The sequence below is a fragment of the Emiliania huxleyi genome (genome assembly GCF_000372725.1).
Source record: "Emiliania huxleyi CCMP1516 unplaced genomic scaffold EMIHUscaffold_57, whole genome shotgun sequence".
In the NCBI taxonomy this organism is placed as follows: domain Eukaryota; phylum Haptophyta; order Isochrysidales; family Noelaerhabdaceae; genus Emiliania; species Emiliania huxleyi.
Window position 1 is genome coordinate 229,370 of NW_005197722.1, and position 26,394 is coordinate 255,763.

Genomic DNA, 26,394 nt, shown 5'->3' on the forward strand with positions numbered 1-26,394 from the left:
ACGGCACGCCGAAGCGAACTCGTGGCGTCGAGGCAGCAGTTGGCAGCCGCGTAGTTGGCCTGGCCAGGTGCGCCAAGGAGAGCGACATTCGAAGAGAAGAGCACGCACGCGTCGAGCGGCGAGGCGGCGCTCGCTCGCTGCAGGCCCCAGCCGCCGACCGCCTTGGGAGCATACACGCGCCGGAAGGCCTGCGCCGTCTGGGAGTTCAGACGGCCGGCGCTCTCCACCCTCGCCGCATGCCACATGCCAGCGAGCCGCGCGCCACCATCGCCGCAAGCAGACGCCCAAGCAACCAGGCACCGCACCTCCGCCTCCTCGGCCGCATCGCACGCCGCAGCCCGCACCGCGTAGCCAGCCAGCGAGGCGAGGCGAGCGCTCTCTGTCGGCGCCACCCGCCCGCCCCGAGAGGCGAGGACCAAGCCCACCGCCCCTCGATCGCCGAGCCACTCGGCGACGAGCAGGCCGACGCCGCCCGTGCCGCCCGTCAGCAGCTGGAGGCCGCCCACGCCGCTCGAGCCCTCTGGCGGCGCGTCGAGGCGGCTCAGCCGCGGCACCTTCGCCCCGCCATTGCCAGCCACGGCCTCCGGCTCGGTCGGCGGCAGCGCCGAGGCCACCGCCACCAGCTCCGCCGTCGAGAGTCCGGCGCCGTCGACATGCGAGAGGCTGCTGCCCGGCGCCTCGGCTCTCGCCGTGCGGGCGAGGCCGAGGAGGCCGGCGTGCGAGGGGCACACGCGTGCGGCGGGGCTGCAGGGCTGCGATCCGCCGCTGCTGAGCAGCCACGCAGGGAGAGGCTGCGAGGCGGGCTGCGAGAGCACGAAGCGGAGGCCCGCCTCGACCGCCGGCAGCGCTGAGGCCTTGGAGGCGGTGGCGAGCGCGACGGCGGCGGCGGCGGCCTCGAGCGGCAGAGGCGCGGTTGGAAGCGAGATGACCGGCCTGGCGTGGGCGCCGAGGACGAGCGTGGGCAGTGTAGCAGCCGGGGCAGCGATGAGCGGGACGAACTCGGTGACGTAGCTGTGAGAGCTAGCAGCAGCCTCTACACTCGCAGCAGCCGCCCCGGCGCTTGGAGCAGCCTCGCGCCACGCGAAGCGGCGTCGCTTGTAGCGGAGGAGCGCCGTCTCGGCACCGCTATGGCTGCTGAGAGGGGCCCGCCCCTCGAGCACGGCGTGGGCGATGGTGCCGCTGTACCCAAACGAGCTCACGCCGCCCCTCCCGCCCGCCGCGGCATCCAGCCCTCGAGCCAGCTGCGTCGGCAGCGCGCAGGCCGCGCCCTCCACCGCAGAGCCGACGTGCGGGTTGATGCGGCGCAGCTGCGCGTTCGGCGGCGCCTGCGCCTCGAGCAGCCCCGCCGCCAGCCGAAGCAGCCCCGCCAGCCCTGCCGCAGACTCGGCGTGGCCGCAGTTCGCCTTGAGGCTGCCCACGCAGAGCGGCGGCGACGGCGCGCGCGCAGCCAGCACCGCCGCCGCCAGCGAACGCACCTCGATCGGGTCGCCGAGCGGCGTGCCGGTGCCGTGCGCCTCGTAGGCCGAGAGGGCGGCGGGCTCGACGCCTCCGTCGGCGAGGGCGGCCCGCAGCAGCGCCTGCTGCGCCTGCCCGTTGGGCGCGGTGAGGCTGGCGCTCTTGCCGTCCTGCCGCACGCAGCTGCCACGCAAGACGAGTCCAGCGCCCCGATGTGGTACAGAAGCTGGCCCGCGCTCGCTAGGTGAAACCAAGACCGCAACCGCGCACCCCTCGCTTCGCGCAAAGCCGTCGGCGCGGCTGTCAAAGGTGTGGGAGCGGCCGGTGGCCGAGCTCATTCCGGCAGCGGCAATCGAGAGTGTGGTGGCCTGCAAAAGCATCGCGTTGACTCCCGCTGCGAGGTGCTGCTCGCACTCTCCATGCTGGAGCGCGCGCAGTGCAGAGTGGCAGCCGACTAGGGAGGCGGAGCAAGCCGTCTCAAAAGCCGCACACGGCCCTTGCAGGCCGAGCACGAAGGACAGGCGGCCACTCGCGATAGAGAGAGTCGAGCTGGTGGCCGTGTAGACGCTGCGCTGGAGCGGGCCAGCTGCCAGCACCTGGCTAAATTCGGTTTGTGTAATGCCCACCGCAACTCCGACCCCGATTCCCATCAACGAAGCCCTCTCGAAGCCGGTGGCGTGCAGTGCGGCATAGCCGTGCTCGAGCAGCAGCCGCTGCTGCGGGTCCATTGCTGCCGCCTCCGCCGGAGAGACGTTGAATCGAGCGTTGTCAAAGAGCTCGGCGCCCTGCATAAAGCCGCCGTGGCGAGCTCGCCGAAGCACCTCAGCACCGTATCCGGGAGGAGAGTGATCGACGTCCCAGCGTGTGGCTGGCACCTCATTGACCAGATCGCAACCAGTCGCGGACGTGGCCACCAGCCCCTCATAGGAAGCGATGCCGCCCGCAAGAGCACAGCTTGTCCATGTGACAGTGATTTGCTGGAATGACAGCTGATTCTGATATGAGTGAGATGCGCTAGAGGCCTGTCCCATCAACTGAGCGAGCAGGGCTGCGCCATTAGGGTGTTGAGTAGCAGCAGTCGGCGTCACTCTCGCCGACAGGTGCGCCTCGAGCTGCCGCAGCGTCGGGAAGTCGAAGACCAGCGTCTCGGGCAGGGAGGCGTCGCCAAGCTTCGACGCCAGCCGCGTGCGCAGCTCGACGGCGCCGAGCGAGTCGAGGCCCGCCTCCATCAGCGGCGCGTCGGCGTCCACCTCGCCGCCCGCCACCTCGCTCGCCACCGATACCACCACAGCCGCCACGTTGACCGAGGGGGCGGCGGTGGCGGCGGGGGCCTGCGTGTCGCCGCCGGCGAGGGAGGCGAGCAGCTGCTGAAGCGCGGCGGAGCCGTCTCCAAGCTGCGGCCCTGCAGCCGCCGGGGCCACCCTCACCGACAGGTGCGCCTCGAGCTGCCGCAGCGTCGGGAAGTCGAAGACCAGCGTCTCGGGCAGGGAGGCGTCGCCGAGCTTCGACGCCAGCCGCGTGCGGAGCTCGACGGCGCCGAGCGAGTCGAGGCCCGCCTCCATCAGCGGCGCGTCGGCGTCCACCTCGCCGCCCGCCACCTCGCTCGCCACCGACGCCACCACAGCCGCCACGTCGACCACGGGGGCGGCGGTGGCGGCAGGGCCCTGCGTGCCGCCGGCGAGGGAGGCGAGGAGCTGCAGCAGCGCAGGTGATGAGGCCGATGCAGCTTGCATGACGCTCTCTGTCGCTTGAGTAGCAGCCACGTCAGGCGCCCTCAGCTGCACCTCGTCAAACAGCACGTACTCGTACTCCCGCCGCCCCAGCACGCCCACCGCCTTGATGCGGTAGCTGCGCGCCGGCGACACGCCCCGCACGCGAGGCGTCCAGTCGAAGCGGCCGTACGTCGCCGAGAAGCGGTCGCACACCGCCACAAAGTCGGACGGAGGCAGTTGCTCCCGCGCGTCGAGCATGCCTACCAGCGCCGCCGCGTCGACGCGCGCCTCGCCGCGCACGCGCAGGGCGTACATCGTCGACGCGGCGCCCGAGCCGTACGAGAAGACGCCGATGCGAGAGCCGACCGGCGGCGACGCGTGCAGCAGGAGCGAGGCGAGGTTGACGTAGGTGGCGGCAGTGTGCATCGGCCCGATGCGCGAGGCGAGGCGGAGCGACGGAGCCACCAGCCGCTCGAACATCGCCTCCACCTCCTCCTCGCCGACAGAGCCCTCGCCGTGCGCCGCGGCGACGGCGCTCTCAAAAGCGTGCCGCACAAACTTGGGCCCGCCGCCGAGGTGGAAGACGAGGAAGTCGTGCGCGTCCACAAAGGTGCCGCCGCCCCGCGCCTCGGCCTCGCGCTGGCAGGCGGCGAGGCACGAGAAGTACACCTCCAACGAGCCGGGGCCGTCGATGATCGGGCCCATCGTCGGCCAGCCCACCGGCTTGTAGAAGTCCCACTCGTGCACGATGTGGCTCACGCGGCCGGCCTCGAGCGCGAGGGGCGCGTCCGGCCCGACCAGCATCGCCACGCACGCCGCGCCGTTCATGAAGGGGTACTGCTTGGGCGCGTCGCTCACGTCGGTGCACACGGCGATCGCCCACCGCCCGTCCCACGCCGAGCTCTCCACCCAGTTGGTGCACGCGAGCAGCGCCGCCGTGCCGCCGTAGCAGGCGTGGTAGCAGTCGACGCCCTCGACATTGGCGCAGCCGTGCGGCGCAAAGAGCGCCATCAGGTGGCTCTTCACGCTCTTGGACCGGTCGAGCAGCGACTCGGTCCCCACCTGCAGCATGCCCACGTCCTCGTACCGCAGGCCCTGCGCCTCGACCAGCCGCCGCACCGCCGTGAGCGCCATCGAGACGACGTCCTCGTCCTCGTCGCACGCGGCCCACTCGGCCATCCGCAGCCCGACCGTGTACTTGCCCGGCACGCCATGCGCGGTCTCGAGCTCGGCCGCAGAGACGGCGTGGCGAGGCACGTACACCTCGAGCGCGTGCAGGCCGGCGTGGCGGGAGGCGGTCTCAGAGGGAGGGTGCGGGCTCGGTAGGAGGGCGGGTGCTGGGGCTGGCGGCGGAGAGGATAGCTTCCGGCGGGCGGCTGCCGCGGTCAGCAGGCGCTCGCTTGGCGGCTGCAGGGCTCGGAGACGGAGCCCCTCCCGCTTGGCGGTGGGTAAAGCCTGGGGCCGACTGCTCAGCCCTTCAAGAAGCAGCGCCTCGTTGCTGCGCCTGGCCTCTTGCGCCGCCTCGTCAGCTGCCGGGCGACAGGTGAGCCGCAGCATGTGCCGCACGCCGACCGCCGAGTGCTGCACGAGCCAATGCGCAAACTGCAGCGCTCGCTCACCAGCGCCCTCGACCCGCTCGCTCGCAAGGCCCAGCTCTAGAGCTCGAGCCGAGCTCACGGCCCCTTCCTGCAGAAGGCATTCCGCGTCGTCGGCTTGGAGCAAGTGGAAGGCCACCGCTCGAGTGCACTCACTCTCGCCGTCGAAGGAAAACGCTGCCCCTGCCTGCACGATGCGGTAGTGCGCTCCGAGGCATGCATGCAGCAGCAGGCCCGCAGCCTGCCCTCGCACACAGCAAACGACGACGACGCCCGCCTCGCTGAGCCTGCTCATCGCGGCGTCGAGGCGGTGGCACGCCTCGAGAGATAGGCTGGCCGACGGCCCACCCTGCCCCTCCACGCAGAGGACGAGCACTCGCAGGGACGGCGAGAGCTGGTCCAGAACCAGCATCGCATCGCGCCACAGGCCTCCAACCGACGCGGCAGTCACCTCGAGTCGCGCCACCCGCGAGTCCGCGTCCGCCTCAATCGTCACCTCGGAGGCTGGCAAGGGCGATGGCGCGCGCAGCCTCGGCGCTGACGAGAGGAAGTGGCGCTCCAGCCGCGCCACCTTGGCATCGAGCTCCTCCCAGCTCCCCACAAAGTCGACCAGCCCGAGCCGCTTCGCGGTGGCGGCGTCGATGGCGTCGCCCGTGCAGAAGAGCCACTCGCACGCCGCGGGGCTCAGCCGCCGCCTCGCCGCGACGCTGACCACGCCGGGCAAGGCGCCGCGCCGGATCTCGGGGAAGGCAAAGGTGGCGTCCGAGTGCGCGAGCACCGCCGTGCCGAGGCAGGGGAAGAGCATCCCTCCTCCGCGAGTGGCGCCGTGGCAAACCACCACCTTTGGCATCGGCGCGTCGCGAAGCCGCTCGAGCAGCTGGCCAAAGGCGGGCAAGCCGTCGAGAAAGCTGCCGCTCTCGAGGTTGGCTTGCGACGGGTCGCCGCCGAGGCAGAAGTGCTCAGCGCCCTCCACGCCGCGGAAGATGAGAAGCGCGTTGTCGGGCCAATCTGGCTCCAGGCCGCCAAGAGAAGCGGGAACGAAAACGGTGTGGACGGTGTACTCGGGCGAGGTGGCGATGGTGGGTGGCTCGAGAAGGAATGGCGTCAGATCGAGCGGCGGTGCAGCGTAGGAGTCAGCAACAACAGGAGCCTCGGCAAAAGCACCGCCGTTGGCGAGTCGGCATTCGGCGTGGCCGACAGCCTCTGCGGCCCGGTGCGCCACGTCGGCTGCGACTCGAGACTGCAGGAGGGCCTGCGCGGCATCTCCTCGAACTATCTCACACGCGACGTCGAAGGCGCGACGCTGCGTAGCCTCTACTCCCTCGGCACACACCTCGTTGGCAAGCCGCGCCTCGTGTGCTGCGGTAGCGTCGAGCGTGTCGTTGGTGAGGTAGATGGAGAGCGCCCGTGCTCGCCCCACCGCGTTTGGAAGGGTCTCCGTGAGCATGCCAAGGCAGCAGACGCCGCGCACGAGGTTTCCGTGCTCGAACGTGGCCTTTGAGTCGGCCACAATGTAGTCTGCGTGCAGGCAGGCGGCGATGCCGCCGCCAATTAGCTTGCCGTGCACCGCAGCAACCAATGGCACGCCGAGCTTGTACAGGGCGCCAAAGCCGTCGAACGCCGCCCGGCACCCGAGCGCAACAGCAGCAAGTGGCGCAGCCACCTTCTCCCTTTGAAAGGGGTTGCCGCCGACCGAGAAGTGCGGGCCCGCGCCCTGGAGCACGATCGCCTTGACGAGCGGGTCACGGCCGATGCTCGCCGCCGCCCCCGCCACGTCCTCGGCGAGCTCCGCCGAGAAGCTGTTCATGCGCGACGGGTCGTTCAGCTCCACCACCGCCACCTTCGACTCGCCATCGACGTAGAGCCGCACCAGCCGCCTGCCGATGGAGCGTGGCGGATGGGGAAAGAGCGAGCCCATCGCAACGAGTGCGGCGTCGACAGTCGGCGCGGGCAGGAGCAAGCGGCAGGTCTTCAAGAGCGGAGCGGGAAGAGAGGAGAGGCGCTGGACGAGGCGGCGAGACTCGGCGGCCGCAGTGGCGGGCGAGAGAGCCGAGTCCACCAGGCCAGCTTGTGCTGCGCCGGACGCCGACAGCGTTGTGGCTATCACTCTGCCCGCAGGCCGCCTCTTGAGGCGCACAGAGCCCTCTGGCTGCACGGAGAGGGTGAAGGTGGTGTCGGCGACGACTACCGTGGCGGCGTCGAGGAGGAGGAGCGCGCCCGCGCCGCCCACCGGCCCTCGGCAGAGGAGCACGAGAGGCTCTCGTCGGGCCCGGAGCCATTCACTCAGCTCCTCGCTCGCGTTGAGGGCGAGGCTTTGCAGCTGGACGAGCGCAGCTGCGTCGGGCAGGCGGCGGAGGCGGCGCAGGGCAGAGGAGGCTCGCATGCTGCCAGCCAGTCTGCAGCTCGGTGGCAGCCCCTTGCCCTTTGCCTCGTACCAGGGAAAGGCGCGGCGCTTGTACACGAGAGGAGGCAGAGAGAGAGGTAGGGCCGATGCTGCAGGCGCCGCCTCGAGCACGGCGTGGGCGATGGTGCCGCTGTACCCAAACGAGCTCACCCCGACCACGCCCTCCCCTCCCGCCCGCCGTGCCAGCCCCTGCGTAGGCAGCGCCGTCGGCCGCGCCGCCGCGCCGAGCCGCTCGCCCACGAGCGGGTTGAGCGACCGCAGCTGCGCGTTGCCCAGCCACGTCGAGCAGCCCACCGCCGCCGCCGCCTTGGCCAGCCCAAGCAGCCCCGACACCGGCTCGGCGTGGCCCGCATTCGCCTTGTGCGTCCCGAGGCAGAGAGCCGCGCCGCCCGCGCCTCCCAGCGCCGCGGCGAGGGAGCCCGCCTCGGTGGGGTCGCCGAGCGGCGTGCCGGTGCCGTGCGCCTCGACGCCAGATACGGCCGCCGCCTCGCTCGCCGCCTTGCCCAGCGCCGCGAGGAGCAGTAGAGGGGGCGTTCTGCTGCTAAGGGAAACCTGGAGCGCGGAGCTAACCCTCGGAGACCCGTGTTTACTTTAAGGCCCTTGCCCTGCGAATGCGCACCCCCCCTAGCTAGGGGTCAGGGCTCTCTAGCCCGTAGCCCGATGCCGATCATCCGGCCCGCTGGGTGCGCTTCTCAGCTCCCCGGCCCTGGATGTGAGGTTAATGACTGCACTCCAAGTGCTCCAAGTTCTCGTTTTTCATGCACACCCGGACACAGCCGAGCCTCGGGCGTCCAAATCGGGGGCTGTGGGGTAGACACGGCCCCGGAGGCTTGGTCCGGGGGCGAAGTGAGGGGCGGCGAGGGCGATCGCGAGCACCAAGGCGACTTGCGGGAATCACCCAAGCTGCAGAACATGTGCGAACCAGTGCCTATGACGCTCAAGGAGTAGGCGCGGAGCGCCGCGCGCGGAGCGCGCCCCGAAGAAAATTTTGAGGGTTGTGGAGGGCTAGATGCGATTTCTATTAAGAGTTTGACTCACACGCAGGAACCAATCGGCCCACCCACAGGCCCAATCTCGAGTGGCGGCGCTCCGCGCCTACCCATGCAGCGGCGCGCTCCGCGCGTGTTCTGCAGCGGCGCGCTCCGCGCGTGTGTGTCTAGCTAGCGCGCTCCGCGCGTGCGGTGTCCAGCTAGCGCGCTCCGCGCGTGTCCGGGTAGAGCACCGGCGCGCTCCGCGCGCATGAGAATCCAGTGCTTATGCTCATAAGCACTAAAAGCTCGTTTCTGCAGCTTGGGGAATCACTGCTGCACACCACTGGCGCCCAGTCCGACGGCCTGACGGCGACTCATGGACTTTTCACGGGGGGGGAGGCTGCCCACGTGTTGCGTATGACCTATGCGCGTGTAGCGGTTGCCGGATCGCCAGTGTTGAAGTGAATGTTGAAGTTATCTTTCGCTGGGGGCAGCCCGGCAAGGCTAAACCTGTGTCACCCGAACGAAATCCATAGTGTCAGTGTTATGGTTTCTTTTTGCATGCGCCTCAAGCAGCCCCGCCGCCAGCCGAAGCAGCCCCGCCAGCCCCGCCGCAGGCTCGGCGTGGCCGCAGTTCGCCTTGAGGCTGCCCACGCAGAGCGGCGGCGACGGCTCACGCACAGCCAGCACCGCCGCCGCGAGCGAGCGCACCTCGATCGGGTCGCCGAGCGGCGTGCCGGTTCCGTGCGCCTCGTAGGCCGAGAGGGCGGCGGGCTCGACGCCTCCGTCGGCGAGGGCGGCCCGCAGCAGCGCCTGCTGCGCCTGCCCGTTGGGCGCGGTGAGGCTAGCGCTCTTGCCGTCCTGCCGCACGCAGCTGCCGAGGAGGGAGAGACTCGAGCCGCTGCTCTCTCTGTCCATCGCTAGCACCGCCGCGCAGCACGCCTCGCCTCGAACATACCCGTCCGCCGCAGCGTCAAAGGTGTGGCAGCGGCCGGTCGGCGACGTCATGCCGGCAACCGCAAATGAGAAGCCGGCTCCGGGCAGCAGCATTAGGTTCACGCCGACCGAGAGGGCGGGGGAGCACTCGTCCAGCTGCAGGGCTCGCAGCGCGGCGTGGTTGGCGACCAGCGCCGCCGAGCAGGCGGTGTCGTACGAGACGCACGGGCCCTGCAGCCCGAGCGCAAACGAGAGGCGGCCTGCCGCGATCGACATCGACCCGCCGGTGGCGGCGTACACGCTCCTGCCGATGGGAGACTGCGCCGCGACGCTCTGCCAGTCGTTGGCGGCGATGCCGAGAAAGACGCCCGCCAGGCTGCCGCCCAGCGCCGCCTTGTCCATGCCCGCGCCGTGCAAGGCCTCGTAGCCTCGCTCGAGGAGCATCCGCTGCTGCGGGTCGACGGCGGCCGCCTCGGCGGGCGAGACGCCGAAGCGAGTATTGTCGAAGAGGTCGGCGCCGCTCAGGAAACCGCCGTAACGAGTACGTTGCTCGACGCCGCTTGCATCTGGTCGGACCACGCCGACATGCCAGCGCGAGGGGGGGACCTCTGTGACCGCGTTCGACGAGGTCTCCGTCAGGCTTACGATAAGTGAGCGTGAGGAGGCACGAGGAACGTTCACGCTTAGGCTAGCCAAAGCAACCCATCGTCCCATCCCGCGCTCGCCCATAAAACCACCCGGCTGTGCCACATGTCGAGCTATTGCAACCTTAGGAACGCTTGGAAGAAGGACAACGAATCTCCCAATGTTATCTCCCATCCGCAGCGCCGAGAATGCGTTTACAAGGTCCCGCTCGGAGCAGTCAAAGAGTGTAAGCGGAAGTGGACTGACCAAGCCCCGTCCGAGCGCGGACGCCAGGCTTTCAAGTTTCGCCGCCCACCAGGCCTTTGGCATGTAGTCAGCAGCCACCAGCCGGAAGCGGCCTGCTGGGCCCGCAGCATCCATTAGCATTTGACTCCACACCTTGTTTTTGCCGATCTCTAAGAAGCGAGCACCCTCCTTGAGTAGCGCCAAGGAGGTGGGGGTGAGATCCCCAGCTAGCGAGGCATCGCTCACGTCGCCGTCCAGCACGAGCGGCTGCAGGAAGTAGACGCGCCGCAGCGACGCGCCTCGTCCGCCGCCGCCGGAGAGGGCGACGCACGCCGCGCGAGCCATCTCGAGGTAGGCGGCGGCGGGGAAGACGACGCGGCCCCGCACGACGTGGTCGGCGACGAGGGCGAGGAGGGGCCCGCCGGTCGGCGAGGAGAAGGCGTCGGCCTGAGAGCTAGCAGCAGCCTCTACACCCTCAGCAGCCACCCCGGCGCTTGGAGCAGCCTCGCGCCACGCGAAGCGGCGTCGCTTGTAGCGGAGGGGCGCCGCCGCTGCACCGCTAGTGCTACTGAGACGGGGCAGCAGCGAGAGGTCCCAACGCTCGTGTCAAGGAGGCAGCAGCCGACGCTCGGCGATGCTCACGGCCAGCAGCAGCGCAATGGTGGACTCGCAGAAGTGCTGCCGACAGGTTGACAAGGTCGTCATTGGTGACAACATGAGGCCTGGTCGTCGAGTGCAGGCGGTTGGCAAGCAGGCGGCATGGGAGAAATAGGAGGAAGACTCACAGATATGGGGCTGCACTGAGGAAGCTGGAGAGTGAAAATTCGGGCGGCTTGGCGGCGGCGGAATCGGATGAGAGGATGCCAGACAAGCATTGAGGCCACGCCGCCTCCCGGCGGCGAGGTGGGCATCTCGATCACGAGTGTCGAGCGGGCGGGCGAAGAGGAGATCGGCGACGGCGGGAGCGCGCTGGCCGGGATCGGCCTCGCCGCCGACGAGAGAGCCGTGGCGGCTGCTGGGCTCATTATTTTGTCGCGGTGGCGGCGCTCGGTGACGCTCCGGACGGAGCGTGTTGATGCGCTCCGGACGGGGCGTGGGGGAGCCGGACGGCTCTTGGATCGGGCGGCCGGACGGCTGCCAGGTGACTGCGCACGGGCCGGGGTTGGCCTCGCCGCCGACGAGAGAGCCGTGGCAGCTGCTGGGCTCATTTTGTCGCGGTGGCGGCGCTCGGTGACGCTCCGGACGGAGCGTGTTGATGCGCTCCGGGCGGAGCGTGGGGGAGCCGGACGGCTCTTGGATCGGGCGGCCGGACGGCTGCCAGGTGACTGCGCACGGGCCGGGGTTGGCCTCGCCGCCGACGAGAGAGCCGTGGCAGCTGCTGGGCTCATTTTGTCGCGGTGGCGGCGCTCGGTGACGCTCCGGACGGAGCGTGTTGATGCGCTCCGGACGGGGCGTGGGGGAGTCGGACGGCTCCCGGATCGGGCAGCCGGACGGCTGCCAGGTGACTGCGCACGGGCCGGGTTCGGCCTCGCCGCCGACGAGAGAGTCCCGAGAGTCCCTGGCTGGCTCGACGAGCTGCTGCCGAACCGACGTCTCGATCGGCTCGAGGCGGGCGCTCTCACCGGGCACAACACGTACCTTGACGTGCCCGGCCCGGAGCTAGAGGCGGCGTGGCCGGCCATCGAGGCCGCGCTGGCCGCCCCCGCCAACATCGGTCGTGGTGAGGGTCGACCGCGACGTCGCCGAGCGATGGCGAGAGCGGGGCTTCTCTCTCCCCGACGTGCCGGCGAGTTACTGGCGAGGGGGCGCTCCCTCGCCGGGTCTGGCGAGGCGTCGTGCTCCCCCGCTACAGTGTCGAGTCGATGCTGGAGTTCATCACTTTGGCTCGCGAAGGACTTTGGCCGCGCGCGCTCGTTCGAGGGGAAAAGTGTGGTTTTGCCCAAAATGCGTGTGGTTTTTGCCCATGCATTGCATTTTTTGCATTCGCCTGCATCGCCTGCATCACAACTGCATTACAACTGCATTCGCTGATTGCATTTCGTTGCATATAGAACCACAACACACCCTGAAGTCGAGACGATCCTGAGGGCGGCGGGCGGAGTCATCGCCAAGACCACCGCCAACGGCCTGATGTCCGACCGACGAGTGAAGGCGCTCCGCGCGAGGATGGTCGACCTGATCGGCGCTACCAACACAGTCATCGACTGCTCTTTAGTTGGAACGAGCAGGAGCGAGCGAGGTCGATGCAGCAGCACTACGCCGGCCTCGATCTCGCCTCGCGCATCGAGAGGCTCGCGCGGGTGACTATGATGGTGTAGTGGCTGGGGGGCTGGGGGAGTGCTCGAGATCATGTTCTACGATGGATGGCGATGGGGGTTGGTCCTGCAACGGCGTCTCGTGCGGAGCAGTGGTGTGCTGTCGCGCGAGGGTTGCAGGCGGGGGTCGAGGGACCTTTCCCCCCTTTGCAATTAACAATGCTTTGGAATCTATGAACATGACCTCGAGTTGAGCCCCAGTCCTCGACAGGCTCATGACGATCGGCCGTCGATCCCGAAGGGTCGTCGGTTGAGCTAGGGAGCCTGGCGATGGACGCCACCGCGACCCCTCGTGGCATCTCTCTCGCCGTCGGCGAGCTAGGGGCTCGCGGACGGCCGATTAAACAGTGTACAGCCGTGAGAATTAGTTCAACTGTGAACGGGGACATGTGCGGGACGTGTCTGCCTTCTGCTCTCAATGTCTGCCCTTGCGAGAGACGCCCGCAACCCACGGCTCTTGTTTCCCCACCCTCCCTCCCTATGTGTGCGCTGTCGCGTTTGTCCGCTGTCGCGTTTGGGGTTGGTCCTGCAACGGCGTCTCGTGCGGAGCAGTGGTGTGCTGTCGCGCGAGGGTTGCAGGCGGGGGTCGAGGGACCTTTCCCCCCTTTGCAATGAACAATGCTTTGGAATCTATGTGTGGACATGACCTCGAGTGGAGCCCCAGTCCTCGACAGGCTCAATCCGAGCAAACTCTAGGGTTGCGAGCAGCTTAGCTCACAATCCTAGCAACATGCCTCCGATTGCGAGCAGGAGCGCTCGCAATCCTACCTACATCTTGTAGGACTATGAGCGGCTGCGCTCACAATCGTACCAAAGATCCAAGGATTGCTAGCACGTAGCAGGCGCACAGAGGGCACTCCCAATCGCTCCAGCCGCGAGCGCTTGTGAGTGAGCGCGCCGGGAGGGTCTCCTCACAATCCAAACAGTAATCGCACCGATTGCGAGGGGACCCGCTCGCAATCCTAGAAGTCGTAGGACTGTGGGCGGTGTCGCTCGCAATCGGCGAAAGTTCTAGGATGGCGAGCGCTACTGCTCGCAATCGGAGGCTTGTTGCTAGGATTGTGAGCTAAGCTGCTCGCAACCCTAAGAGTTTGCTCGGATTGTGAGCGCGCTGGTAGTAGTCGTAGGCGTCCCCAGTCACATTGTGAGCGGAGCTGCTCATAGTCCTAGAAGATGTAGGATTGCGAGCGAGCGTGGGTGGGGAGAGAGTGTGAGTGTTAGAGTTGTTTGGGTGGGTGCTCACAAAGTCACAATCGCACAGAGATGCTACGATTGCGAGGAGTGCTGCTCACAATCCTTCGGCTTCTAGGATTGAGAGCGAGGCTGCTCTCAATCCTAGCCTGGTAGAAAAGAAGGTTCAGCGGGAATGGGCGCGGGGTGCCAATCCCTCTGAGCTCTGTTCTGGGTATTGCTAAAAATGTGTATCTCTGACGATTCATGAAGTGGCAGCAAAGGGAGTTAGTTGGTTGGCTCAAAAAAACGTAAGAGAAGAAAGGTGAAAAAGAAGAAAGTCTGTGAGCCCGAGAGCGATATGCCATGTCCGCCTTTTTGTTTTCATAACATCGAAGGCAAAGCTCAAAAGAAGAAAACAAAGGCCCAGGTGTGGCCTAGGGCATCAGAAGGGACCAAGAGGAGTCCAGTCTGAGCCATAGAGCCCATGTCTTCGCCCCCGAAGGTCGCGTTCAAATGCCCGGAACGGACGTTACAGTGGTGTCCGGCCGGCGCGATCACCGAGCTCAGGGAAGCCTGATGAGGTACTGGTTTCTTTGCCCAGGCCTGGCCTACGACCCATGCTGGATCAGCTGAGCAAGGTTTGGGGAGAATCCCCCGGACAGATCTTCAGATATTTTGACGGATGACCGAAAATGGGCAAAAACGGGGTGATTTTGGTCATCCGTCAAAATATCTGAAGATCCCAATATAGGATTCTCCCCAAACGCGCGCCCCTCAGGAGCTTAGGTAGAGTGGAGCGCCCTAGACGCCTCGGTGCCTCCCACCGGCGTGAAGACCATCCGGATCAGCCCAGTACGCCCTCCGGGCGAACGGTCCCCGCGATGGCCCACGGTCCTCCGTCGCCTGGTCGAGCCCCCTGCCTCCCGGTTGACCCCCCAGTCCTCGTACTCGACCATTAAATAAACTCAAAGGTCCACCACAGCCACCACCCTCCACCTCCACCGTCGAGCCGCGATCGCTGCCGCCCGCGACGCCGCCCGCCGCGTCATATGCCCGCGACGCCCGCGGCGAGTCGAGTCGGAGAGCCGAGCCGCACCAGCAGCAGCATCTGCACCAGCAGCAGCACCAGCAGCAGCAGCAGCAGCAGCAGAGAGAGGCGCCATTTTTGAGGTTGCCCGAGACAGCCTGGAGATGGTCCCGCGTTGTAGCCCCGGTGCCGGCGCGTCACATCTCAGCATCCAGGGCCCGGTTCCGCCCCAAGCTGCAGAAACGAGCTTTTAGTGCTTATGAGCATAAGCACTGGATTCTCATGCGCGCGGAGCGCGCCGGTGCTCTACCCGGACACGCGCGGAGCGCGCTAGCTGGACACCGCACGCGCGGAGCGCGCTAGCTAGACACACACGCGCGGAGCGCGCCGCTGCAGAACACGCGCGGAGCGCGCCGCTGCATGGGTAGGCGCGGAGCGCCGCCACTCGAGATTGGGCCTGTGGGTGGGCCGATTGGTTCCTGCGTGTGAGTCAAACTCTTAATAGAAATCGCATCTAGCCCTCCACAACCCTCAAAATTTTCTTCGGGGCGCGCTCCGCGCGCGGCGCTCCGCGCCTACTCCTTGAGCGTCATAGGCACTGGTTCGCACATGTTCTGCAGCTTGGGTTCCGCCGCGCAGTCGAGCAGCAGGATCTCGGGCACAGCTTTATCGACAACGAGCTTGATCAAAATTTCGCCGAAGAAGCGTCACCGGCGGCACGCCGGGATGAATCCGGTCCGATCACATTGTTCGGCACCGCGACGGCGAGCCGCCGCGGGCCCACAGGAGGGCTCGGAGCCGCGGCACCGGTCCACGCCGCCAGCGGGGCGAGAGCACCAGCCTACAACCTGCCGACATGGCAGTTGCGACGGCGCTTTCACACACACACACACACACGCACACACACACACACACACACACACACACACACACAGGTAGGTAGGTTGGTACACACACTTTACTAAGCTCGAGTAAAAAGAAGAAAACAAACTCCTCCTTGCCGAGCGCGGCGCGCAGCGGCTGGGCGGAATGCCCGCCCTTTGCTGGAGACGCGGCTCCGGCGGCACCGACCGCGGCGGACGCCGCCTCGTCCACTTCAACTCGTCGCGGGTCGACGAGAATGCCGACTTTGGCGGCAACCGGATCACCACCTCCCTGTGCGCGCCCGGCCTTCTGCCGCCGTCCCTCCGCTCCCCCCTCGCGCCATTCCGCCCGTCCCGCGTCCCGACCGTCGTTGCCCGTTGCCCCTACCTCCCCCTCCCCGCCCGAGCAGCTACACGTGGTGGTCCGGCCCGCTGAAGCTGCCCTGGGAGGAGCTGTTTCTCAAGCGATCGAACTTTTACTTTTTGGCGCGCTCCCGCCCGCCGACCCCGGCAGTTTTACGCTGGCGAGAGCCAGCCGCGCCCGCGCGCCTCGCGCAGGTCGTCTCGGCGCTGCAGTGCTGGCCCGAGGTCTCGAGCACCGGCGGCATGCCCACCTCCCTCTTCGGCCTGATTCCGGTGGTGCTCATGGGCATGGCGATCAAGATCCAAGAGGATCGGCTGCGGCACCAGTCCGACTACCGCGCAAACACCGCCCGCTGCCGTCGGCTCGTCGACGGCGTCTTTGTGGACGCGCGCTGGACGGACGTCCAGGTTGGGGACCTCCTCAAGGTTTGCAATCGCGAGGGCATCCCGGCCGACTTGCTGCTCGTCGCGGCGTCCGAGCCGGACCCCGACACGTTGCGCGGCGCGTGCCACGTCGAGACGATGCAGCTCGACGGCGAGACGAACCTCAAGGGAAAAAGCCCCCCGGGGGCCCTGCCCGGGGATTTTGGCCCCCCCGTGGAGAGGCACCTCCCTTTTTGGGCCCCCCTAAAGGGGGCCCCCCACCAATTTGGGGGCCGGGGTTCCCCCTTCCCATTTGGGGCCCCCCGTTTCCAAAAAAACCCGGGTTTAGGGGGAAAGAAAACGGGCCCCCGGGGGGTTTTTTTGACCGGGGGGGGTTTGCCCCCCCCCCCCCCCCCCCCCCCGCGGGAGGCGCGCGGCGCGCGCTCGTCCCCAGTGCGCGGCCCTCGTCGCCACAGGTCGATCGACTCGGAGGCGCCCGACGGCTCGCCAAACACCTACAACGGCACGCTGCACATCGAGGGGCGGCCCGCGGTGCCGCTCACAGTCGTCAACATGCTGCTGCGCGGCTCCACGCTGCGCAACTCGGAGTACGTGCTCGGGATCGTCGTCAACACTGGCCACGACACAAAGGTCATCCAGGGCTTGCGCGCGCCCTCGCACAAGCAGTCGACCCTGCTGTCCAGCATCAACCAGATGATCGTCTGGATCGTGCTCCTGCTGCTGGTGCTGTGCCTCATCGCCGGCGCCGCCGAGCTGGCCTTGTATCACGAGCTCGACTTGGTGGACCACTGGTACATGAACACGCAAAAGGAGGAGGACGGCGTCGCCGCCACCTTCTTGGTCAACACAGTCTACTTCTTTCTCTTGCTGTCGGCCTTTGTCTCCGTGACGCTCTACGTCAACATCCTGCTCTCGCAAAAGCTGATCCAGTACTTCATGCAGTGGTCGCTCTCAATGTACGACCCCGAGTCGGACACGCCGATGCGGGTGCGCAACTCCCAGCTGGTTGACGAGCTCGGCGTCATCTCGCACGTCTTTTCCGACAAGACGGGCACGCTCACCCAAAACGTGATGCAGTTCCGCAAGGCGTCGATCGGCGGGATCGCCTATGGCCGCGGCACCTCTGAGATCGCGGTCGCAAGGATGAAGCGGCTGGGCGAGCTCCCGGCCGGCGAGGACGTCGAGGCGGGCGCCACCGAGGGCGCCGCCGCGCACAGCCCGCCCGGAGGCAGCGTGATCAGCCGGCACGTCAACTTCGACGATCCCGCGCTCGTGGAGGCGCTGGGCGGTGCCAAGAGTTGCGCGGCGCCAGCAAGCCAGCGGCGCTCCGTCGTCCCAGCGGCAGAGTCTCGTGTTTGTAGGCAGCGACGAGCAGGGGAAGCGCTGCCGCGAGTTCTTCCTCCACCTCGCGCTGTGCCACACCGTCGTGACCGAGGTGGTCTACGGCGAGCGTTCGCTCTCGGCCTCTTCGCCCGACGAGACCGCGCTGGTTGCGGGCGCCGAACGCTTCGGGTACCGATTCATCGAGCGCCATCACGACACGGTCGAGTTGCAGGGCCCAGACGGTGAGTGTCGATGCTGCAGCGCGAGGCGCGCCGGACCGAGACGTCAAAGGCGCGCACAAGCGTCGCGTGTAGGCGAGCCGCTGCAGTACGAGGTGCTCGACGTGCTCGAGTTCAGCTCTGCGCGGCGGCGCATGTCGATCGTGGTGCGTAATTCGCAGACGCGCGCCATTTCGTTGCTCAGCAAGGGCGCCGACACGGTGCGAGGGGCGGCGCCGCCGCGGAGGGGGGGGGGGGGGGAGAGTGGGTGGGGGTCGCCCTAGTCGCGCCGGCCCACCGACTGACCACTCGCTCGCAGGTGATGCTGCCGCTACTGGCTTCGGGGCAGGAGGAGCTGGTGGCCCAGACCGAGGCCCACATGCACGACCACTCCAACGACGGGCTGCGCACGCTCGTGATCGCCTCCAAGGAGCTGAGCGAGGAGGAGTACCTCTCGTGGAGTGAGCGGTACCGCCGCGCCGCCTCGGATCTGGACGAGGTCGAGAAGAAGTCGCGCGAGGAGCCAAACGCGATTGACGACCAGTGCGACGCGATGGAGTCGCGCATGCGGCTGCTCGGCTCGACTGCGCTCGAGGACAAGCTGCAGGAGGGGGTTCCCGCCTGCATCGCCGACCTCGTCAAGGCGGGCATCGCGACGTGGATGCTCACCGGCGACAAGGAGGAGACCGCCATCAACATCGCCTACGCGTGCGAGCTGCTCGACAGCACCACCACCGTCGTGGTGGTAGGGCTCAAAACCCACCCGAACGTGGAGGACATCACGCGCGCGCTCAGGGAGGCGACGGCCGCTGCCGAGGAGAGCATGGAGCTATCGGCCAACGCGCAGCGTGGGCGCCGCGCCCTCGTCATCGACGGCGGCGCACTCGGCCTCCTGTTTGGAGCCGCGCCCGAAGCGCCCGCCTGCCAGCTCGAGTTCCTGAGGTTCACGCAGACGTGCGCCACGGTGGTTGCGTGCCGCTGCGCGCCGGCGCAAAAGGCGAAGCTCGTGCGCCTTGTGCGGCGCAACGTGCGCGGCGTGAGCGCCCTGGCCATCGGCGACGGCGCCAACGACGTGGCCATGATCCAGACGGCGCACGTGGGCGTCGGCATCTCGGGCAAGGAGGGCATGCTCGCGGTCAACGCGGCGGACTTTGCCATCGCGCAGTTCCGCTTCCTGCGCGAGATGCTGCTCGTGCAGGGACGCCACAACTACCGCCGCATCGCCGTGACGGTCTACTACGTCTTTTACAAGAACATCATGTTCACCCTCGTCATCTTTTGGGCGCAGTTCTTCGCCGCCTTCTCGGGCACCAAGTGGAACCTCGAGGCGGGCAACCAGTTGTACAACGTCCTCCTCACCATGTTCCCCATCCTCTGGTTCAGCGTCTTCGACAAGGACGTTTCGGACGAGACGTCGCTCGCCCTGCCGCAGCTCTACCACCTCGGGCCCGGCAACCACTTCTATTTCAACTGGCGCGCCACGCTGCGCTGGATCTTCCAGGCCATCTACGAGTCGCTCGCGATCGCTCTCCTCTGCGTCTTCAGCCTCGACGGCCTGTCGCCCGACGGAGAGAGCCCGGGCCTCTACCTGATCGGCGCGTGCACCATCACGCTCGCCATCGTCGTGCCGAACCTCAAGCTGATCCTCTGGTTCTTTTCGTGGAACATTTGGAGCTTCGTCCTCATCGGGTTCGAGGTTGTTCTCTGGTGGGGGGTGGGGGGCGTGGTCGCCTCGGAGATCAAGCCCGAGAACCGGGGCACGAGCGGCGAGTTCATCGCGCAGTTTGTGCTCGGCTGGTACAAGCTGTGGGGCAACGTGAACGAACTGGGCACCTTTTGGCTACTCATGCTGCTCGTGCCGGCCGTGGTGCTGTTGCCGCAGGTCTTCTACTCCTTCTACATGCGCCGCTTCCACCCGCAGTTCCGCGACCTCGCCATGGAGTGCGAGTACCACGGGCTGCCCATCGATGCGCTCAAAGCGTGGCAGATCCCGGCCGGCCAGCGGCAGCGCCGGCTGGTCAAGGGCGCGCCCCGCCCGCTCTATCAGGCCAGCCGCTTCCAGAGGCTGTGCGCCTCCCTCTGCGGCTCGAAGGCCAAATCGGAATCCGCGCGAAGCACGGCGACACGAGCGTGAGGGGAGGCATCAGCGGAGTCGCCCGCACCCGCCTCCCGCCACGTTCGCCCTCGCGCGGGCTCGCCTCGCCGCCACACCACTCAGCGAGCGTCCCCACCAGACATATGCACATACACTCTCGAACACTCCTCAGCCGGCACATGCCCGGACTCACCAATATTTGTGCCCACACAGAGCGTGCACCCCTTCCCGCACTCCTTTTATCTTGAGTTCAAAGAAGGGAAGAAAGAACAAACCTAACACAGATATATATAATATAATACCTTAGGTGTGTGAACACCGGTCACCGCGCACACACGCACCTTCTCGAGGGCAAAGACCATCCACCGCGGCGGGCCTCACTACATGAGCGCTCGGGCGCGCGACGATGGCCAGGGCGGCGCTCGATGCCAAGCCGCACGTGCAGGCATGGAACAACGGCTCGAGGGACGCCGTTTCCTCCGCGATCCGCGTGCTGCGGCCAGGCTGCGCTCGTTTGGCACCGATCCGTGCGCAGCCTCGTTGTCGGGGCCTACGCGGAGGCGTCGGACGACCTGCACCAGCTGTTCGACTGTGTGGTGGAGTCGGCATCCAAGCAGCACTGGAGGCGGATCGGCGCGCGTAGCCAGCGCGAAGGAGGCGCGGTCCTACTTCGCTACGACGCTGCGGCGGGCGTGGGGCGTGCACTTTGCGCGCGAGTTCGCGCGGCACCGCATCCGACGCGTGGTGTTCGTGGGGGCCCCGCGGCGACAGCCGGGCAGGCCTCTCGCGACGGCCGATGGCGACTGGCCGGCGCTCTCGGCGGGCGAGTTTGCGGCGCACGCGCTGCGCGTAGGCGGCGCGTGGGCAGGTGGCCCGCCCGGCCGTCGGTGAGCACCGGACGCGAGGGTCGGTCGGTCGGCTCCTAACTCGCTGCATATATATAGTAGCGATGAGCTCACTAGCTAGAGCTCACACTAGAGGCCGTCATCGCATTCGTTCGCCCTGGGACCAAGCGCTGACTTCTGACTGTCGTTGCTGTCGATCCCTTTCTCGACTGTCTGAGCCATTGGAGCGATTCTAAGATCAGGTCTGGCACCTCCCCACTGGAAACGAACATCTGAGTTTCAAATCTCGAATAAATCTCGAAACACACTTGAATGCTCACTTGGCAGGTAACATATGCGCCACGCGCCCCAACCGCTCCTCTGGTCGCCGCCGGCCTCCGCGGCGGCGGCGATGTCCCAGCGCCACCCATCGGCCAGCCCTCAGATCGATCGATCGGCGCTCAAAGTCGGCTTCAGATCCGAGAACGCTGCTGGCGCCGCCGCCGATCCCAGCGGCGACGCCAGCAGCTTCCTCTGCTCTCCAATGCGCCGAGAAGCGACGCGGGGGTGCTCGGCCCGCCATGGACGACGAAGGATCCGCCGGGCGCGCGTCGGCCGGTCCGGTGGCACCCTCTGCGCGCGGCACCTGCCGGCGCCCCGACGACAGCCGTCGCGCCACCGCTGATGGAGGGGCGGTCGGCGCCGCTGCCGCCGCGCCGCCGGTGGGAGGGGCACTGGTGGTGGCCTGGGCGGCCCTCCGCCGCCGCTCGGGGCGCCCGGGCAGCGGTGGCAGCCTGCCGCCGCACCACTTCGAACCCGCTGACCACTTCGAAATGCCCACTCCGGCGGCCCGCGGTCCGCGCTATTCTTTTTTCTACTAGCAAAATTCTAGCCCATAGAGGAAACTCTAGCGGGCAGGCTGGAAGCACTGAGGGACGGCCGATGTTCGCCCAGTGCCAGACCTGATTTTAGAATCGCTCCTTAGGTGCGTCTTGGGTTTGTTTTTTGTGTGAACTCTCACAGACCAGCGCATAGCACCATACGAGGTAGGATTCCTATGTTCTTCTCAATAGAGGCCTCAGCTGCGCGAAAAAGACTGCCGCGCAACGCTGCTGACGCCCAGGATGACAGAATTGGCCTTCGCCAGACTGAGGACTATTGTGCGCCTTGGCGAGGCGGTCCCGGTGGTATTTTTTTAGAGCTGGTTCGGCATGCACGAGCGCGTGGGTGTGTGTGAGCACCGCGGGTCTTTTTTGCGATCCCGGGTCTTGTGCTTGTGCGTGATGCTGTGTGGCATGTGGTCGTCTGCAGTCAGTATAGACATGATAGGGGTGGACTATAGGTCCAGTAGGTCAATTGATCTCGCTTAGTCGCATCGTGGGGAGCTCATCCCGGGCCGTCGCAGGCCGCCGCGCATCGGGTTTTTTTTGCGAAGCTGAGGCCTCTGACAAGGCTGTGAACACACACGTTGTGCTACACACTGTTTATATGGCCTCCCGCGCCTCACGCGCCTTCTCCTTCGTGGAGAACACCTCGCTCCGCGGGCTCGCGGGCTCGTGCGCGCTGGCCGGCGCGGGCGTGGTCGTATCGGGCCTCGTGATGCGCCAGCGCATGCTCCGCGAGCACCCAATCTGCCAAACGGCATGCGACCAGCTCGAGCGGTCGGAGGAGGTGCGCCGCTGGCTCGGCGCGGGCGAGGTCTCGACGGGTGGCGTCGTCGGAGGCTACGTGGACATTCAGGAGGGCACCGCCGCCTTCCGCATCCCGCTCGGGAGGTCGGCGGACGGGGGCGCTGCCTACGCGCGGGTGGAGGCCGAGGCCGAGTGGCTCCGGGTGCCCGGCGCAGCCTCGGCCAGCGGGCCGCCAGTCGAGGAGCGGGCCTCGGCGCGATGGCTGCTGCGCCATCTGGAGCTCGAGCCACCGCAGGGCGGCGGCGGCGGCCACGGCGGCCAGCCGCCGCTGGTCCTGTACAGCCTCGAGGCGTCGGTTCCTGAGTCGAAGTGGGCGCCGAGCCGCGAGCCGTCGGCGATACCGAGCGCGGTTCGGAATCTGCTTCCAAACACGCAGGCCCTGCTGGGCGATTCGGAGGCGCACCGCTTCGTCCTGACGCTCGCCACCGCGGTGATGGCCAACGCCGTCGCCTTCACCTACCTGCACCGGCGCGCACGCGGGCTCGAACGGGTCGGCCGGGCGCGCAGCTTCCTAGCTCAGAACCAGTCACAGATGCGCCACCAAACACGAGCAGCAGTCACGGGTGCGCTCCCCGCCCGCCCTCCGGCTGCGCGCGCAGGTGCTCGAGTTGCTGCGGCTGCCAGTCGACCGCCCCGCCGCCAAGTTGCGCGCGGCCGCGATGCGCGTCGCCGAGCGCTCCATCGAAGCGCGCGCTTTGCAGCCCAAGCAGGAGGGCGGGGGGCTCTACGGCTGGCAGGCGGCGGACACGCTCTATGCGCTCGCCCCCGTCGTCTCGCCGGCGGCGGCGTACGACCTGCTGCTGGCTGCACGGCGCGACGGCAACGGCGAGCGGCGGCCACGCTCAAATTGGTCCGAGAGGGAGCGCGCCTCCCGAAGGTGTGTGGCCGTGTGCACCCTAGGCGAGTGGGAGCTCACGCACGTTTCCCTCGCCGAGCCGGCCGAGACGCAGGTGCGACTCACGCGCGGCGGCCTCGCGACCGGGGATTCGCTCGCTATCGCGCAGGCGGCGGTCGCAGAGATGATTGGCGCGGCAGAGAGTTTGCCGCTCGCGCCGTCAACGCGCGGGGCGGGCCGAGGCGGGGAGAGGAGGAGGGCGTAGTAGTAGGGCCGGGGTGGGCCCCGCTGGCCACCAGAAGTCCCGCCCAGCCTTTGGACCGTTTGAAATAAATAAACAAATGCTGTAGAGGGTGTGGATGCTGAGTTGACGGAAAGGGGGGACGCGACCCACCTCGCCACAGACGGTCCCGCGCCTCGCCGCTATGACGGCGACACGGCCGCGGCTCGTGTGCGTGTCGCCGTCATAGCGGATTCGCCGATTTCGCCGCGCTCGGCGAACCTCGACAGCGCCTTCGGTGGCATGCAGCTCTTTGCGACTGAAGCCTGGAGAGCAGCTCCTCTGCTGCTCACACGCTCTGCACAGATGGCACAGCCTACTGTGCGGCTGCCACAGCTGTCACAGCGATGGGCTCGCCCTCACTGGCCCTCCGTCACTTGTGCTGCGGCTTGTGTGAGCGACACTGCTCGGCGACTGCCGGCACACAATGTGAGGCCATGGGTGTGAGGTAAAACCACGCTACCACCGCTTGGTCACATCGGCCCTGAGGTCAGATCCATCTACTCTGTTGATGACAACACTTGTCTACTCGCTGGAGCCGAGCAGGAGGGCCCGGCGCACAACCCCTGCTAGTGGGGGAAATGGTGATTTTTAAATGAACGCCTCGCGCAAAACCACCGCTACCATGCTCCAGAAGACCCTTGTGGGCTATCATAAACACCCAAGATCACGCACTAACTCTAAAGTGGGCCCGAGATATGCCCGTCAAGCCACGGATTTTTTCTGCCCGCGCGGGAGCCTGGGCCCGGCGGCGCACCAGCGCTCGTAGATGCGCTGCCGAGCTTCGCGGTAAAGGTACCCGCTTCCGAGCTCCGCGGAGATAGAGCCCATGCCCCACGCCCTGCGCCAAAGCAACATGACCTCGCGGAACGGTCGGCACTCCGGGCCGCGGCAATAGGACTAGTCGACGCAATTGATGTCAAGCGCCCACGGCCATCGTGGGGCGCCTGGGCTGCAGACGCACCGCCGCACCACGGGATCGGGCGTCGGCAGCTCCGGGAAGGCCGCCTTGAGCCGGTGGATCGCGAGCCTATAGCTGGCTCTAGCCGCCAGCCCCCTCGCCTCGGCCTCTTCTGCCTCCGTCAGGTCGTCGTACTCCTCGGAGAGATCGGGAACTACCCAGTCGCCTACTCTTCCTCGGCCGACAATCGTCCCACCTCTCACGCACTCCTCGAAATCGCGGGCCGCCACCACGGCTTCCGCCGCGAGCGTGGAGCGAATATGCCCTCGGGCCGCGTGTCGCCGACCAACAAGCAGTAGTCGTCCACCTCCTGCGCGACGATCACCATCTCCTCCTTGGTCTCGCTCTCGAAGGTTTCGGAGTCGTCATCGATAAGCTGATGCAGCCAACAGCGACCGCCCTGCTCGAGCAACCGCCGCGCCACCGCCGCCTCGTGCTCTGCCGTCATGAGCAGGAGGCGGTTCGCCGTCTGATCTGGCGCTGCCGGCTCGACCTCCATTTCCGACTCGCTGTGGGGCTCGGCGGGCGGCTCCGGCGCCTCGGTGGCGACCGTGGGCTCGGAGGTCGCCTCGGGCTGCCTGTGGATGTTGTCGTTGGCTGAGTTCTTCTGCTTCTTGCCCGTTCGGCCGAGGCCTCGGTTGCGAGGCATCTCGGTACACGCGACGGCAGCACGACGTACGCGACGAGGCCGGCTCCTTGATGGCGACCTGCAGCAGGACGGTGCGCATGTTAAGAGCGTGGTAGCGGGCGCATCGGGCCTAGCCCGGGGCCGTGGCGTGTACCGAGAGGCTTGTCTACCGAACACTTTTGGTATGCATACCTGCCCAGAGAGCGGTCCAGAAAAATTTTATACCCAGGCTGAGCCATTTCCCCCACTACCCCTGCGCTCAACTCACCCTCCACACCCCGTAGAGCTCTAGCCAGAAGAAAGCAAAGAGCAGCCCTGCGCACGCACGACTCCGCAGGAGAAGCCCCTCCCCAGACAAAACACAAGGGAGAGGTGGGTGGGTCACAGAAAACTGCGGCCGCCAGCGACAGAGCGTCTCGCTGGCGGACGACGAGAGGAACACAAAGGGACGTCCGGACGTCCATCCACTGGGATGAGAATACTGGAGATCTAAGGTCGAATCTGCCGATTCCACAGCCGCCCACAGGAGCGCCGCCTCAACGCGGGGTCTCGGCTCTACCGAGCCATGCTAGCTCCAGCCGCAGCCCCACCCGGCCGCCCAAGGGTGTTCCCGCATGCAGAGAAGACCAATCCTGGGGGAAGTAACCTTCTCTGGTAGGACGGGAACGGGATGATAGTAGGGAGTAGAAGAAAGCAAAGAGGAGCCCTGCGCACGCACGACTCCGCACAGCTGGTGCTGCAGCTTACTGCGCGGGTGCTGCCACGTCCCGTAAAACGGCTTCTTGTAGAACGTGGACAGCGCGGCAAGGTCGTGCAGCTCCATGAACGAGCGCAAGCGGCGCCCAGAGTCATTGAGAAAGTTGATACCATGAGGGCCGACCGCACCGTGTCCAACATTCAGACCGCCAAGGCAGCCGCGGCCGATGCTTGCGTTAGTGTCCGCACAGATAATCACAATGTCGCCGGACTGCCGGCGCGAGAGCACACAGGCGAGAGCGGTCTCGTATTCGTCCTTTTCGGTGTCCGGTGCTGTCGAGATAGGCGCATACGACGCCACCTGAAACAGTCCCTGCTTCCTGCCAGACGAATCTTCAACCTCCATACGCACTGCGATAACCCGCGGTCCCACGTCGTTGTACACAACGGCTCCAGCTGCTCGCCACGCAGCGACAGCCAGTGGCGAGAGCAGGATGCCGACTCCTTTTGAGCCGCGTCCGTTCTGTACAGCGGGTGCAGCGCCGAGGAAGACGAAGCCGTCTTCCTCGATCTCCTCCAGGCCGGTTCTCCACGTCTCGTGCAGCCCGGCAGAGAAACCTGAGCGGCGTCGGAGAGCGTCGATAGCCTCGGTGAGAGCGCTGTCGGTCTTCAGCCCGCGTGCGTTCTGCGAAAAGATTACGTGAGTGGGGATCTTCCACCGCTGCACCCTCTGTGCACGCCCGTGGTGGATGCCAGGTGCCCGGCCGCAGCCGGG

General features: G+C 67.1%; 4 protein-coding genes across 4 annotated transcripts; all 4 read left to right on the forward strand.

The window, feature by feature from the left end:
* Positions 1-15,463: 15,463 nt before the first annotated feature.
* Positions 15,464-19,973, forward strand: EMIHUDRAFT_452148 (ATPase). The gene is made up of 6 exons (XM_005764988.1): positions 15,464-15,615; positions 15,732-16,297; positions 16,523-17,356; positions 17,430-17,633; positions 17,706-17,830; positions 17,929-19,973. The coding sequence occupies exons 1-6, from the start codon at positions 15,488-15,490 to the stop codon at positions 19,741-19,743; spliced, it is 3,672 nt and encodes a 1,223-aa protein (XP_005765045.1). The 5' UTR covers positions 15,464-15,487; the 3' UTR covers positions 19,744-19,973.
* Positions 19,974-20,110: 137 nt separating this feature from the next.
* EMIHUDRAFT_213345 (hypothetical protein) lies at positions 20,111-20,595 on the forward strand (the record flags this gene model as incomplete). Its single annotated transcript, XM_005764989.1, has 3 exons — positions 20,111-20,143; positions 20,208-20,300; positions 20,359-20,595. The coding sequence occupies 3 exons, from the start codon at positions 20,111-20,113 to the stop codon at positions 20,593-20,595; spliced, it is 363 nt and encodes a 120-aa protein (XP_005765046.1).
* Positions 20,596-20,819: 224 nt separating this feature from the next.
* On the forward strand, positions 20,820-21,377 carry EMIHUDRAFT_357255 (hypothetical protein; the record flags this gene model as incomplete). The annotated part of the gene is made up of 1 exon (XM_005764990.1): positions 20,820-21,377. A coding segment is annotated over exon 1 (324 nt), but the record flags the coding sequence as incomplete, so codon positions are not given.
* A 639-nt stretch (positions 21,378-22,016) lies between these two features.
* Positions 22,017-23,319, forward strand: EMIHUDRAFT_104135 (hypothetical protein; the record flags this gene model as incomplete). Its single annotated transcript, XM_005764991.1, has 2 exons — positions 22,017-22,709; positions 22,819-23,319. The coding sequence occupies 2 exons, from the start codon at positions 22,017-22,019 to the stop codon at positions 23,317-23,319; spliced, it is 1,194 nt and encodes a 397-aa protein (XP_005765048.1).
* Between the last annotated feature and the right edge of the window lie 3,075 nt (positions 23,320-26,394).